General features: G+C 32.3%; 1 protein-coding gene across 3 annotated transcripts; it reads left to right on the top strand.

The window, feature by feature from the left end:
- The first annotated feature begins 1,909 nt into the window (after positions 1–1,909).
- LOC128156295 (golgin subfamily A member 1-like) lies at positions 1,910–13,848 on the top strand. 3 transcript variants are annotated; one of them, XM_052818373.1, is made up of 19 exons: positions 1,910–2,073; positions 2,245–2,348; positions 2,535–2,614; positions 4,014–4,104; positions 4,384–4,458; positions 4,669–4,766; positions 5,543–5,671; positions 6,816–6,964; positions 7,062–7,173; positions 7,447–7,542; positions 7,935–8,063; positions 8,361–8,552; positions 8,800–8,895; positions 9,552–9,704; positions 10,189–10,284; positions 10,450–10,539; positions 10,928–11,030; positions 11,302–12,074; positions 13,157–13,848. In XM_052818373.1, the coding sequence occupies exons 2-19, from the start codon at positions 2,249–2,251 to the stop codon at positions 13,313–13,315; spliced, it is 2,721 nt and encodes a 906-aa protein (XP_052674333.1). In that variant the 5' UTR covers positions 1,910–2,073; positions 2,245–2,248; the 3' UTR covers positions 13,316–13,848. The 3 variants fall into 3 exon arrangements, with proteins under 3 accessions (XP_052674333.1, XP_052674334.1, XP_052674335.1); XM_052818374.1 differs by having other exon boundaries at positions 1,910–2,154; XM_052818375.1 differs by lacking the exon at positions 10,189–10,284.
- The last annotated feature ends 3,189 nt before the right edge of the window (positions 13,849–17,037 follow it).

Raw genomic sequence — 17,037 nt, 5'->3', positions numbered from 1 at the left:
GAGGTTACAAAAATGTTGATATAATTGAACGTTTACATTTACGTTTTTTTAAAATATATTTTAAATCTTAACTCTAGTACTCCAAATTTTATGGTGTACGGAGACATTATAATAGATTATTATAGAATTTATATACATCTGTAAAATAGATATACCAAAAACCAATCCATGGATATCATGTATACATAATATTTTTAACACAACAGGAATGAGTAATATTTGGATAGACCAAACTTTGTACAGTGTCAAGTGGATAAGTGCTTCAATTGCTCAAAAGCCTAAAGATCAGTTTTTACAAAAATGAAACAGTGATATCAACAAATTCAGTAGAGGAATCAGCTATAAAATTGTTAAAACAAAGTTTCCGTGTGAAAAATGAATAAAATGTATTGCCAAGAAAATTAAGAAATATTCTTGCAAAATTTAGAACAAGTAATCACCATTTCCTATAGAGGTTGGTCGATGGAATAATTTACAACTTCACGAAAGAATTTGCATTCTGTGTAATAATAATCAAATTGGGAACGAATTTCATTATTAGATCTATTATTAGATCTATTTAATTTTTTTCCAAATATCATAATTCTTTTCCCGAACTACGGCACTGGTGTCTGACAACCACATTTTGACGTTGAGCCAAAGTTCTATTTGACGTCTGCATATCACTTACATTGTTTATTATTTGAATTGAAACCCTCCACCCCCCTAAAATATCCAACAAAAAGACATTTAAAAAACTTTTAGGTGATATTCACGTTACGTAAATTTTATATTGAAATGCATTTCTAAGGCTCACATCCATTTTTAGTTTTGAAAAAAATAATAATAATGTCAATACGTCGAGTTACAGCGATAAACAAAGCGCACGATTCCTGGCACGTCGTATTTTTATAATTTAGGAAAGAATCAATGCGCTTCTAATTACTTTTGGAATAAGCTAAAAAGAAATCATATTGATTTACATCATTAAAAAATCGATTGGAACAGAGTGGCCATTAAAAAGTTGTGGAAATAATGTATATACAGGTTTATATTTATACAAAAGAATCATTGAAATCTTTTTACCATTCTTTTGAAAAACTATAATTAAGGAATTCTCCTAGAGACAGGGCCGGTGACCTTCACGTAACACGAACGGCTGCACGTGCTGACAAATTTTCACATCATTCCCAGGTGGAATATGGTTTTAGCTTACCTTGTGACGTTTCAGTTGTACGGGGTTCACTGTTTGCGACAATATTGATTAACTTTTGATTACTTTGTCTTTTTTTCCCTCGTTATTGCTCATCATCATTTTTCTTAAGTTTTTACGAATGGGAAATATAGAGCGACACTTTGAACAAGGAAAATTTTTATTGACACTTATTAGTCTTGGCTAGATACATGTACATCTCAAGGCTGTGCTTTCGTCTGTCTGTCAAAATTTTTAATACTCTTAACTGTATATTAAAATCATTCATGAAATACATTGTACATTGTGTATATTGATTTTTTGTAAATTATATTAAGAATAAAGAAAACCTAAAATGAACGGATTTTAATCCCTATCTTTCGAACACACTGACAAAATAATATAAATTTTTAAATTTGATAAAGATATAAACCTGTGTATTAAAAGATATTCTGTCTCCAATATTTCGTATCATGCCCCATGATACTTCTCAAATGATAATTGATAAATAACAAATGTGACATGATTGTCATTATTTGTTTATATCACAAACTTTTGTTATATCTTATTTGCACAGTTCTTACTTGCATTGTCCCAGCTATGTGACCAAAAAAGACTAGCTTCACTATTTGAATTTAATACGGGCAGATCCAGTTAACTTTATTGATGAGCTTATATTCTTTTCGGATTTCTTAGGTTTTTTGTGAGGTTTTAAATTTAGTTTGGTCTGATGTGACAATTCAACTTCCGTTTGCCAAGCTGGCTTCAAGTTTATTTTTGTTTCTGAGATATTATTCAGAATATGATATGTAGAATGCTTGTTAAAGTGCAATTTTCGCTGATCAATGAATGGTGGGATATATGTTGATAATTTGCTTTGCCTGAAGGAAAAAACAGGACAGGTGAAATAAAATAAACCGACGATGCACTTCATTGTACAAACTGTGTTTGATTCATAAGGGTCTCGGAAAATGTTATTTAAAGTAATTTGCTGCTTTTGATTAGTGTTGAAAAAATTCGAACTTGTTACTATCACATTTTTATAAGTCTTCTGTATTTCTACTGGTTGACAGGGAAATGTTTGCTAAGCTCAAGAAAAAAATTGAAGAGCAGGGTGGCAGTGTTGCTGATGGCGAGAAGTTTAATAGCAGTGCAAATGCTTCAACACCTTTGAAAGGTAGCGTAAATTATATATCTGTGAAAAGGCGAGGACTATATTGAATGCACAATATAAATCATGTGACCAATTTAATGATTGGAAATTTTCACAATATTTCATTTTATGGTTTTTGTTTTTATTTACTGTGGCTGTCACAATAACGACGTAAGATTTCGGTATGTTGGAATATCTTTTTTTTTCTAGGAATAAGTGCCATACAGTCTTCATTTGGGGACGAATCAACAGCAGACACACCACTACAATCTCCTATCAAGCAAGAGGAGGTAAGGAATGGGAGATGATATGAGCCATCATGTATATTTTATAAACTTGGAAGTATTGAATTCCAGATTTTTGTTACTTTTATCAATACTGCAACCACATTTAGAACCTTTGCTTGTGGTAAGATCTATCGCATAGCCCCCTAACTCCGTCACTACCTTAACTCCGTCACTTTCGGGAAACTCCTCGCCGTTTGAAATCAAGTACGATTATGACGTCATTTTTTACATGTCAAAAATCTTTTATCAAATGTCAACAATTTGCAACGGTTAAATTAAAGAATGTGTCAAAAAATAACAGAATTAAACCTTGTTCATTTTATGCACCATTAATTGTGTGAAATCAGCTGAAACTTTTTCACGGGTGCACTTAAAAATCAATATTTCTGACATGCGGGCCCATTCGACCATTTGAGGTGGTCAGCCATTTTTAGAGAGGTCAAGATAAAACATTTCACATGCAATACATTTTTTATTAAGATAATTAATACATTTTTTTCAGTCCGCAATAGCCTTTATGCACTACTCTTGATGATAACGTCAAATGGCTCATGCCGATACTTTTGCCTTATACAGGGTATATAGATATCTCCGGTATATCACTATTTAGAATATGCTACATTTCTAAAAATGTAATAAATAAATAATATAATAAGTAATATATTAATTAATGATATAAAATATTTGAAATATGTAAGGACATAAATCAAACGGCATCTATACATTCTGAAAAGGCCATTGTGATTGTTGTTACATGGACCCATTTTTTATTCTGGCGATCATTTCATTTCGATGAAATTAAATACAATTTAAATTGTATGCACCATTTTTACTTAATATAACTTGGCCTAGATACAAATGGAGTTTTAACAAAATTGTTAATGTGTCTTCATTCCCTGCCATATCATAGAGCATGTGGGTGACAGAGTTAGGTTCATAAGATATAATAAGCACGCGTGATAAACGTCGTATTCAGAGAGCTATTTGAATGAAAATAAAAATATTTTTGTTAATAATTTTATAAATTATATTGTTTCAGATTATATTTAGTGATTGCAAATGATAAAAACCACAAAAAATAATTTACAGAGAAACGCGGAAGGTTTTCTGCTTATGGTGACGGAGTTTGGGTATTCGGGGATATATCTTATGTGTCAATAAAGAAGGTTAAAGAAATAAATCTGAAAAGTCATACATTTTTGGAGCTAAGAAAAAGTGTAAGCATTGCAACAATTTCATTTAGAGGTTTATCAATGACCCTCTTTGCTTCACTTCAAGTTCAAGGTGTGTTATGTGTTAGGGTAAATTGCAGGGGTCATCACTTAATACTTTTCTATTCATAAGTAAAGCAAGACAAGTGTATTTGATGTTGAGTGTAAATTTTCTGAATTTCCTTTTGCAGAGTCTTGAAACAGTTGGGAGCAAAGAAGAAGTGTTGAATTTGCTGGTCAGGAGAACTGAACAGTGCAAAAAATTGGAGAGTAAAATCAGTGGTACGCATACAAGTAAAGTCCATCGTATCTCTATTGTCCCAGTAGAATGGGATTTTGTTTTGGATACATGTTGGCTATAACCACTTATTTGAAAGTTCCTTTACACTACAGTACTGTTGTTTTTGATTTATAACAGCTTGTTGGCTAAACATTTTCAATGTAAATACTGTAGAGACAGTCATAATTCCTCAACCCTTATTGGGCTAATGTGGGTTTGTTTATGTATTTATCACCTTTGTACTGGTCTAGTGTTATCAACATTTTATTTTTTTATCAAAGAGTATGCATCTATCATCAAGGAAAAGAATAAGACCATAGAGAAATTGGAAGGCAGTCTGGAGAAACAGCAAGAAGGTGAAAAATGTTGTCAGAGATACCAGTTACTAGTACTCTGTAAAACCATCAGCCAATTGAAAAATAAATAACTATAGAATAACACTTTATCAGGAACTGTTTTTTGAAAAATTCTGTTTTTGCATAAGTCAAGTTAAGTGCTTTATTGTGACTCTCCTATTCCATAAAATCTGAGGACGTTATCATAAACCTAAATATATTTCTTTTTAGCAACAGACCAAAAGATCCAGGAACAGAATGAGCAATACCAGTTGAGTCGAGCCAAGCTGTCCGAAGGATTCACCTTAGCTCTACAGAAGAAAGACGAAGTAGGTTCATATTCATGAATCTCATGACCTGCAGTCATTTATTTCATTTAAATGAATATTTAAAGTTTGATAAAACATCATGTATGTTTGAATTTTAGTTTGTTCATGTACTGTTTCAACTCTTTTTTTTTGGGGGGGGGGGGGGGGGTGGAGGTTGAGGGGTTAATGAAATACTGAATCATACAATATCACATCTACATACAGTTAACTATTGAACTACTAGAGATCAGTACAGTTTGCATTAATTCATGCAAAAAAAATTAATAATGTTTAAGAAATAAACAGCAATTTAAAAAGTTCACCGGGATATGAAGTTGGTTGGTCATGTGATTAAATCCTGTGACGCCTGATACCAACCAACTTCATATCCCAGTGAACTTTTTAACATTGCTGTTTATTATTTATATTTACGTTTGAAAAAGACAAATTGTTCAGAACTATTAAAATTACCGAGATTTTATGTTTACAATAATCCTAGCAATAAGCACGTGCTATGATCATTGTGAGGTCATGAAAATGTTCATACAAAATTGAACATTTTCGCTATTCTATATGTTCATATACGGAAACATATTTGCAAATGTAAATGTATAACCATGAACATTTGATCGAGTGGTATCAAATCAATTGAAATACCAGTAATCTAACTTTGTGTGGTGTGCTTGGTTAAGAAAGAGAATGTCAATTTTGAAAAGTAAATTGACTGGACAAAAAACTACAAATTAATTGTCATAACTCAAGTCACTATTTTTCATTAGAGTTATTTTGTTCAATAGGAAAAACAAACCCTTATAGACCGAGTCAAACAGCTGGAGGAGGAAAAAAGTTTGCAGTTCAAGCGCGAGGAGGAGAGTGATGAACTACAAGGCTTGGTGGCCCAGGAGACAGCCAAAGTCAAACATCTGGTAGGTATTCACGTCCACTTAGAGTGAATATGTACAAGTCCTGATATATACAGCTTACTCCACTTATATTGAAATGGCTTATTTTGAAATTCTGCTTATTTTGAAAAAGAAATAAATCCCCAGTTTTTGCCCCTCATTTTCTTTACATTGATTTAACGGATATAATGAAATCAGCTATTTTGAAATATCGCTTATATTAAAGGCACTGATGGGCCCCCATAGCTGATAATAAGTTGTTTTTATGACGGTTATACTGAAGTACTCTCTGGCGGCTGTCATCACGGTTGGTGACAGTAATTATGCCAGACTGACCGGTTGATATAGAAAGGTGTGAAATGATTATCATCATGTATGTTTTTATACTTCTTTTAAAAAGAAAAATTTATTCAGTGTTGAATTTTTTGTTTTTACGTATACGGATGTATTGAGGCTAGATATAACATGGAAACCCCATGGAAAAGAAAAACCTTATCTTCGGACACTTAATACAAACTAGTTTTGGCTACTGATAAAAGGATAAAGCCTAAATTCAAAATAGCTAAGGATTTTGAAATTATCGCGAGTACACTACCAATGATATACAAGCAGTGTTCAGCAGTATTTTAAGCGTTTGAGTGTGGTGATTTTTCTCATAAATGTAAAAGAATGCGATCGGAGATTATGATGAGGTTTTAGATAGTAACAAAATAAAACTTACAAAACTTACGGATATAATTTTAATCAAACTTTGAAGGACTAATATATCATGTAATCTGTTCACTGTGATAGATAAATGATGACCAAATAATTTGTTCGGGTTTGAACTTTAAAAAATGGCGGCTTCACGTTAGCCAATTTCACCTATATTGAAATATGGATATATTGAAATAATTTGCATGGTCCCCTGAATTTCAGTATATCCGGAGTAGGCTGTACTTGTACATGTATCATCATTTGAAGAGATCTGGATTAGTCCTTGAACTTTTTGTACATGTCTTTACATTATTAATACTGAATGCAAACATGTAAACATTAAAGTCTATGCATTGTTTTAATAATTATATACATGTACTTATTTGATAATTTTAAATTCATTTTACACTGAATAGACAACATTGTGGGGATAGAGATTTATAGAAAACCTTTGTTTATCTATTTTGCTTAGTTACTGAATACTCAGGAGGAATTGTCTAAAGTAAAGGCAGAACTTGAGGAGAAGTCAGCAAGGCTGCAGAACACTGAGACAACAACAGAAAAATGTGAGCAAGAACTCAGAACAGCTCAGGCCAAACTACAGGAACTACAGCAAACCTGGTGAGAAATGAGGTTGTTTATCTTACTAAGTATAGGGTAAGGGTTTCTGTAAAATGTTTTGAATTTTGTAATGAAACAAATATAATGTCAATTTCAGTGACATGTTAACAGAAGAGAACTCATCTCACACCCAGCTGGTAGGGAGTTTATCAACTGAGAAAGAGTCATTGCAAGCCAAAATAGACCACTTGACGGCACAGGTAGCAGAGGTAGGGATGGAGGCCTTTTCTGGGTTCTGCAGGTTGTAAGCAATGAAAGTGTAAAATCTGAAACCTGAGTGAATATAATGGCTTAATTTTATATAGCACATGTACTTTAATTAATGCTTTTAAAATGAGGTATTATCAACAGTGTATGGTGTTTCATGATCATATGATTTTGCTTTGTATTTCACACCCTTCCAACTTGCATTTAGACAACAGAAAACATCCTTTTCCTCTTTTCTTTACTCAATAATGATTAAATTGTCTTTTATTGAGCAGAAATCATCCCTTATCTCCAGTCTAGAGGAAGCAAATACAGAGTTGGAAAGCAAGCAACAGGGGATGATAAGAAATTTTGACCTTCATAAAAATAAGGTAAGAAAGTCTTTTAAATGAGAATGTTTTCAAAAGTGGGTGGTTACAATTCTCATAGGAAAAGAGTAAATACACATAACAAATGATATATAAAACAAAAGATTATTGAACATTTTCAAATCAATAGGTGTCTGATGAATTGTTAAAGAATGGCATTTGTTACTGAACTCATGGTGTATTTTTAATAATAATGAAGATAGACAAACACGGTTGTTACAAGAAGTGAACCACATGTACATGTAACTTAGCAAGAATGGTATCAATACAAGATAGTACAGAAAACATAAAAAGGAATAAACATTATAAATAGAGCCCACCTTGTCAGAATCTGATATAAAATTTCTCAATGCTCATCATAAATTATGTTATGTTTATTTTTATTTGACATGCAGACCACTAAGCTGCTCGAGGAGAAGGATGATCACATAGAGAAATTACAGGAGCGGATCCAGATGTTAGAGCAGAGGTTTCAGGACCAAAACCTTGTGGGAGACGACAGAGTGCAGGCCCTTGAGAATGAGGTAAAGAGGTTAAAGGTTATATAGGTCAGTAACAGAGATGGGCATATATGTGTTTATCATTGTATGCTCTGCTTGTATTTTAAGGATAGTAAATCATTATTGGAAAACAGGATAAATCTCATTCTATTAAGCTATTTGGCATTTTATTTGTCATTTACTTGAATAGAAAGATTAGACACTGTAATTTAATAATAAGGATTAAAGGTAGGATCAACAAATAACAAAGATGATGAATTTGTACCATAATATCAACAAATTTTAAAATGTGACAATTAAAAACTATGTTGAATTGGACAGAGAAGTACCCTGGAGAAAAAGCTGGAAGAGACCAGACAGCAGCTGACAGAGATCAAGTCTACCTGGAGTGACAAGATCTCTCACCTGGAACAGCAGATCTCCCACCTGAATCAGAAGATTATAGAAGACAGCGAAGAGTTGGCACATAGCCAGAAGCTTACAGAAACAGTTCGGGAAAACTTCACCGCGCAGGTTAAATTATCTTTTATTAAAAGATAGATGCTAAAACAGCATATTAAATGTAATTTTTTAGGCAGCTTTAACATATAAAAAAATTCATCTATGAAAAAGAATTTGAAAATAGCCATGCAGAGGATAAAGTAACACATTTGAATTGCAAATTTGAATGAAAAATACACCTCTTCTCAAAAAAAAGGATAAAAACCAAGTACACATGTATGTGTATTTGACGACTCATCATCTGCCCTCACTTTCTCAGGTTCAACATCTGCAGTCCAAAATAGATGATGCTGAAAAGAGAGCAGAAGAAAATTGGCAGTTGGCCAATAAAAAAGACCAACTCTATGAAAAGGAGGTTGGTAGTCATCTAATTATTATATATTAAATATAGTGCAAATTAATCATATGGTGGTAACCATTATGATTAACTAAGAGAGTATCTTAGATGCTAAATTATCAAATAGCAACATTTTCTGTAGATATTGATTATGATGAAATAAAATTGCACAGGAATATCTTGATGTTATTATGCTGCTATTTGTTAAGAATAGATAATGTATGTAAATACTATATAAATAGTGCCTGTTTGGGAGGGTAACAGTTGAAATTGACACCCCGAGAAAACCATTGTCAACCGACGCGAAGCGGAGGTTGACAATGGTTTTCGAGGGGTGTCAATTTCAACTGTTATCCTCCCAAACAGGCACTATTTATTTTGTTATACTGAATGTCTTTTTTAAAAATTTTAAGAAAATTTTACTGTTTTTATATAGGAATAACGTGAATTCTACAGCGAACCGTACGCGCATAATTTTCGCGCATGTAACATTTTTTAATGTTACCCGTTGCCAAGTGCGTTGCTAACGCTGAGGGTAATAGTAAATATTATTAACTGCGTCTTAACCAATCAGATTTCAGTATTTAACATGAAAGTATAACAAATGTACATAGTACATGTACTATGAATCATTTGAATACTCCTGCTGTTTGTAATTGTAAACTCTTTTAAAGAAATCTGAGATTGAAAACCAGCTGCAGAGAGTTAAATTTGAGAAGATAGATGTTGAAAACAATCTACGAGCAAAAATTGACTCCTTGGAATCCCAGATATTAAGTTTAGAAGATGCAAAAGAACATGAGAAAACAAATTCAGACTTCAAAATAGTAAGTAAATTTCACATGCTAATATTAAATTTACACTAACAGTGAATTTATTCTCAATTTTTTAAAACATATACTGAACCTAACAGATATTATAAATTTGTTATAACTACCCCTATAATCAAAATTTTTTATCAAATAAGTCAAATGTCATTTGAAAAATTCAAAGGAATTTCAAGACCCCAAGATTTATATGTACCGGTACATATTCTAAAATTTCATGTACATTGAATATTTAAAGTTATGCTGTTATTTATACATGACTTTGGCAGTTTGTATATTTTTATCTAGACCTCTTTGTCCAAGTTTTCTGAATATTAATCTGATTCTGTTCTGCTAACTATAGTCTAATTTCTTTAGTTCCCATTTGCTGAATGCAGTCTAATTCTGTCGATTGCTATAACATGTATTTTGCGTGCTTTTTCCTTGACATCAGTCTATTTTCTGTCCTGTCTATTCACTTTTAAACTTCTGTCCTTGCTACTAGTCCCAGTTTGAGAGCGAACAGCAGGACTACATGGATAAACTTCTTGACCTCGAGAAAAAAATGGAGGAGGTAGAAGGAGAGAAAAACAAACACATGGTAAGGAACTGTGTGCATGTACACACGTGCATGTATCTCTGCTTCGAGTTTCTTCATTCTCTGCATTATAGGACTGAAACATGATTGCCACTCAGTTCTTCCATTGTCTTCTTGCATTGAACTTTTTTGTTCTATATAAATTGAACATGTTTGATTTCATTGTAGAATGAGATTATGTCACTTTCCAGTGAAGTAAGAGTCTTAAAAGATCAGCTGGAACAGGAGAAAACACTGCTGAAGGAGTCTCAGGAAAAGGTTTGTAGTTCTTATATGTAGTTGAAGAGAACAAAATCTTGATAAATAGCATGTAAAAATTTATTGATGATGCACTTGAAAATAAGCATTGGTAGAGACATTTTGGTCCTTTTAAGCCCCAAACACAGACAATTCAGTTTCTCTGCCATACTTTGACAACACAGTCTTAAACTTTAACCTGTTTCTTAAGGTTTAAAATTTACATGATATTGTACAAAAGTCCTTATAGAATATGACCTTAAAGTTAGGTGTAATGTTAAGTCTTGTTAAAGGTATTTTATCCTGTTAAAAATCATCATTATAACAAAACTGATTGCTGCCTGTATTGAACATTCATGTAGTTTTTCTAGGCAAGTGTGGTGGTAAATTAGATATGATATTTCTGCAGGTGAAGAACCAAGAAGTTGTGATATCAACCATGACTGAGGAAATGTCAAGATCCAAGAATTCAAGCAAGGAGAGAGAGGAGGAATTTTCTTCTTGCAGTAAAGGTAGAGCTTGGTTACAATGAAAAACAACTATGAATAGACAGTATAGACTATAGAGCATGTTGGTGGAATATTAATTTTTCCTAAATATCCAAGCTTTTTTTCTACAATGCTGTTTTTAACAGAGTAGTTTTATAAAATATGTATTCTCTGTAAATTCCAAACTTTTTTACTTGCATTATGAAAAAAATGAATTTTGATATTTTATGATGAATTGATTTTAATACATGTATTTTTACTTCTACATGGATGTTTTACTTGTATTATTATGTAGAAAAGGATGATTTGTGTTTGCGCAATGCTGAACTTTCACAAGAACTAGTCACAGTTAAGAGGGACTTGGAATCACAGATCCAGAGACTACAAAGTGATATTAGTGAAAAAAATAAAGTTATAGAACAGTTACAGGCAAATGTAAGTCAGTCGCAGAGTGAAATTAGTGAACATGTTACAAAACTTGAGGAATATCAAAAACTTCAGGAGCAACATTCCGATCACAGTAGTCAAATAACAGACTTGGAACAACAGGTAACTGATCTACAGGACCAAGTGGCTGATAAAAACAAAGCCCTTAAAAAACAGGAGCAGAGGCTCAGTGACTTAAAGAAGACCCTGCAGAGAGAGCTCAAAGTCCAGGCATTACCGAATGACCAACCAATGAACATTAGGTCCGAGTCCCCTCTGCGGGACCAAACAGGTGCTACTAATCAGGCTCCACATCAAAGTTTACAACAAATTCATTCAGACGGTTTCCATAATGGTGGTACAAGGAGCAGGGCTCCACCCTCCCCTAATTTTACAAGTGCTGGTAACTTTCTTCCTGCCGAGTCCAATCTCTCCCCTAGTTCACCCGCAGTTCTTCATGACATTAGCAGTGTCCAACATTCAGCACAATTTCAAGAGAGAGTTCAAAGTTTACAGGATAGCATTGAAGGCAGAGGTTACATTCCTAATAGTGCTGCAGACATGAACTCCTTGGAAAAGGATATCAATTTTCAGTATCTGAAGCATGTTGTGATGAAGTTTATGTTGAGTCGAGAATCAGAGGCAAGTGACAGTATTAATAATATTCAATATTACATATAACAATGATTTTATAATTTTCATTAGCTGAAAGTACATCACATGACTATCATCCTTTTCTGATTTCAAGGCGTATAAGATTTCACAGGACTTGGCGGTATCAACTAAATTAGGTGTTGATAATTAAGACAATTTGCCAATAGGAATTATTAATATGCATCATATTGAAGACGATATCGAGTAAATTATTCTTCAATCATATTCCGTTAAGCTAATCCCTATTTTTGATTGTTAAAAACTGCTACGGATTGCCTACTATCTGTTCATTTAGTGGGTCATTAAGAGGCAGATGATGTCCTAGCTAGATGTTCAGCTAGATCAGCCTCTCACTTTTATTCAGTGTGTAATATTTAAATGATAAGAGCGCTGTGAATAATGTCATTTGTCGAAAGTGATCATTAAATGTTTATGGCTTAAATTTGCTAATTGATTCATTAATAAGTATTGTAAAGGATTGCAGATAATTTTGACATCATTATGTACAATTCTTTAACATTTTTGTCTAAATGACTTTCCTGACAGCCATGAATAACTTTACTGCAAGTAATTATATTATGACTATTGTGGACTTCATTATACGTTCAATTTGTGGTTGTATGGACGTAAGCTCGGATGATATCACTTGCAGTGTATTTGGTCAATTTCACCAGACATGGGTCCATATAACCAGATATCAACCTACAATCAAGTCTATAATTGTATAATACTTGGTTATGGACATGTATGATTCATGTAAGATAAATATTCGGTACCTGTACGTATATAATACTTTGTATAAAAAACCAATCCATTTGATTTTACAGTATGGCTAATATTTGTAATTCTTCTGTTAAAAAATAGGGAAACTGATATCTCTTAGAGTAAAAAATACTAAGTAAATGGCAAAATTAGGGAAATAATAAATTGTCGGAAAATGCATGATTATGTTCTTGTTAAAATGTATAATAATACATATTCATTTACAGGAATTGAAAATATGATTATGATTAACATGATTAAATATGTAAATTTCTTTGCTAATTGAAAAACATTCATTTTTGTTACAGGCAATCCATCTGATCAGAGCAGTCTCCGTTCTTCTAAAGTTCAGTGCAGAGGAACAGAAACTGATTAGAGAGACATTGGAGTGGAAGATGTCATGGTTTGGTAGTAGACCTTCCACTGGTGGGGGCCAGAGGGCCAAATTTATACCTCCCTCATTTTAGACAAACAAATTGAAATAAATTCCATTGTGAACCGAATATGTGTGGTATGCATTGTCAGTAATAGATACTGTATTGTGAAACTGCATCTGTTTTATGGTACAGTTTACTTTTCCTGTAGTAATAAATCAATACTATCTTCAATCATTTAGCTAAAAGAAATTAACATGCATTTAAAGTGTTCAATTACAGTCATAGTATGCTGCAAAATACATTTAATTGTATTTGTCAGGATCAAAATGTCACTTACCGGTATTGTAAATTATTGTCTAATGTCTCGTCTCTTGCTCTTGACAGCTGTCAAGTCTTCTCATCTTTCTAAGCAAGCTTTGAAGGATTACCATTGCCCATGGGTAGTGAGATTAGTACTCTTAAGCTGCTGCTATACTCTAAACATAATGGGATGTATTGTGTAATTGTGCAACTTTGAATAAGTGCAACCATGGTGGAAGTATACGTTAAGGTTATTTATTATGTCATACACAACACAAATTTGTGTATTGCAATATGCGTATTAAACTTAATATAATTGTGAACTTTGTTTTAGTCGTTTATTCAGTATACAGAAAAAATTAAGGTTTTGTGACACCACCCCACCCCATATATATAAAATATATATAAATATATACATATATAATTTGTTCCAAACAGTGCGATGAAGGAACAGATGATATCCACAGGAGAATCACTAATCACGTTCCACCGCAAAAGCCAAGTAAATAAAAAAAAAAAATCCGTCGGTAAACATTTCAAACTTAATGGTCACAAATAAGAGAATGTGGCAGCAGTGGTTACCATGATCTATCAGAAAATCTAAGAACTAATTATATTTAGACTCGTTCAAATTGACAACTCAGAAATATTTTCCAATTTTAGAGGAAGATAACGGGCAATCTTTTCAAAAATTCATTACAAATGACTCACTACAGATCCCTAAAATTTTCCAGTCAATAGTCAATAACATTAATCGTTTGAAGAAAACCTTGACTTCACCAAACCCAAATAAATAGGAAGTAACGACTTTAACTTAAATGTGTAATTTCGAGCAACAACTTTCATATTTTATACCCATACATTTTGTTATATATTTATCCAACATTTTTGAATTGTAAGTCAGAAAAAAGATATAAGATAATCTTAGAAATATAGAATTTCGGTTTGAAGCAGATGCATGCAGAACCTTAAAAAAACGCACAATAACAAAAGTAATTTACGTTGGAAATTCGTTGAAATAGGAAGACCTAAAAAGATACCAAAAGATGAAAACAATATAATGTATTTTCGACCCAGAGTAAAAAGTAACAAACGAATAAAACAACATTTAGATATTTGGTTTACAAACGAGTACCACTATACACAGTTCTTATGGGGTATTTGGCAAAGTTGTAATCCATGTCCTATTGTATGGATGTGAAATATGGGGCTACGAAAATGTTGATATAATTGAACGTTTATATTTACGCTTTAAAAAAAAAATAATTTAAACCTTAACTCTAGAACTCCATTTTAGGGTATATGAAGAAACTGGATATAATCCCCTTTATATACGTATTTTTACAAGAATTATATCGTTTTGGGTATGATTGATATAAAGAAATGATAACAAATTGGGTAGATTTTTTATATGCATCTTTAGAATAGATTTACCACACACCAGTTCACCAATCGAAGTTTAGAACAAGTAATCTTTCTATAAAGGTTGGTCGATGGAATAATTTACAGTTTTTCGTTACCATCACACAAATATGCACTGTATGTGCTTTAATGCCTATATTACATAGATGAGATTTTAAAAAAATATCTAAATCAATCTGACACCGACAGCTTTGCAAGCCCTATTCCGGTTTGCAATTACAAGGCGTTGGGTAACAAGTCTTGTAACTTTTATAAATATATTTCTTCATATACCATAAAATGTAGTTCTAGAGTTAAGGTTTAAATTATATTTTTTAAAGCGTAAATATAAACGTTCAATTATATCAACATTTTCGTAGCCCCATATGACATGGATTACAACTTTGTCAAATAAATCAAGTTGACAGTCAAAAGGTATATTATATAATGTGTTTTTTTTCTATTAATACCGTCCATATTCATTGCTTTTTGTGCTTGGTCTCATAGATGTTTTTTTTTTTTTTTTTTTGCTGCCTTGTAAAATGATCCCGACCTTGAAAATGAAATACCAAGATAGTTAAATTCTTTGACAATTTCCATGACTTTGCCATCAATTTGAATGCATGTTTAGGAACTGGTCTTTTCGAAAAAATGACAATTTTAATATCTTGCCATCAACATGGAGTTTCCATGTTCCACAATACACAGAAATTCGTTAAGGTCAGACGACACGTTCCTCGAGCATCTTTTTTGTATCTCTTCGTAATAAAGCGTTCCAATAAAAATCATTATTTTTATAATGATTTTTAAAATGATTAAAATTTACTTGTATATAGATGGCCGAATGGTTAGAGCCGTGGCCGCTCTCTGCAAGGAGCGTAGATTCTAGAGGCTGTGAGTTCAAAGCCCGGCCCAACATAGCGTATTATTTGTTTATTTTTATATCAGCAATTCAAATGTATTTTCAAGAAGATTATATAGGAAATTGCATTCTCTGTATTTTGCAGAAATGCCCGATAAGATATCCTTATTTTTTGCAAGAAAGCTTGTCAGAGACTGAGTATAGTAAACCATTAACAAATTCCTGGAAAATATTACATGTATATAAAATTGAGGAACCTTAAGACCTTAAGAGCATGAAAATCACTCGGGTCGTAATTGGCTCTTAGTGTACTTCTTTGTAATCCTGCATTTAATTAACGACACCTTCTTGTTTTGCGTATCAAGATAACATTCATTCGATTCAAAATTATTTCGATATCTGATACTGAATCCATTTCAACGTTTTAATCTTATATTATTTTTAAAGGAAAACATCTAGTTAAGACATATACAACTATATTTACATTTCACATATATTTTGCATTTAAAGCTACTGCAGATGTAGCACCGTAACACAGACAGGGTACTAAAAGGTTAAATCACGAGTTTTAATTGTGACGTCACAAACGTTGAACGCTGATAAATACAACGTCACAAGCGAAAATCAAATATCACGCTTGTGGCTGTTACTGTGGCTCTTCCATTAATTTGAACTTACCCATAGGATAATACAGTAATTTGAGGTATAATTCGCATTTGCGTCAAAGGCAAGAAGGTAAAAAAATGTAAATATAAGTATTAAATCCTTATTTTTTGAAAGATATAGTCTCATAACTGCAACGGTGTGTGCAAACAAATTTTCATAACGCGCTAACGCGCGTTATTCAATTTGTATGCACACACCGTTGCAGTTATGAGACTATATCTTTCAAAAAATAAGGATTCAATACTTAAATAAGGTTATGCCAAATTTGCCTGTGATGTTATGTATACTGTTATGTTTACAAGAAATTAGTGCAAACAAAAATAGAAATTCCAAGAATAAAGTTGGAATCCAACTTTAAAGTTGGAAAGTCCAAGAATAAATTTGAAAAAAATCAACTTAAAAGTTGTCAATTCCAAGATTAAAGTTGAAAAATCCAACTTTAAAGTTGGAATTTTAAATTAATTAAAAATAACAACGTGTTACTAATAGCCTCCGTTATATCATATTTAAAGCTCTGGAAAAAATAAGGAAATCTTACTGTCCATTACTCTTAGAGATTTTGACGGAAAACGGTAGAATGTTT

This window comes from Crassostrea angulata, chromosome 7 (genome assembly GCF_025612915.1).
Source record: "Crassostrea angulata isolate pt1a10 chromosome 7, ASM2561291v2, whole genome shotgun sequence".
Lineage (NCBI taxonomy): Eukaryota > Metazoa > Mollusca > Bivalvia > Ostreida > Ostreidae > Magallana > Magallana angulata.
This window is presented reverse-complemented; position numbering and strand designations above follow the sequence as displayed.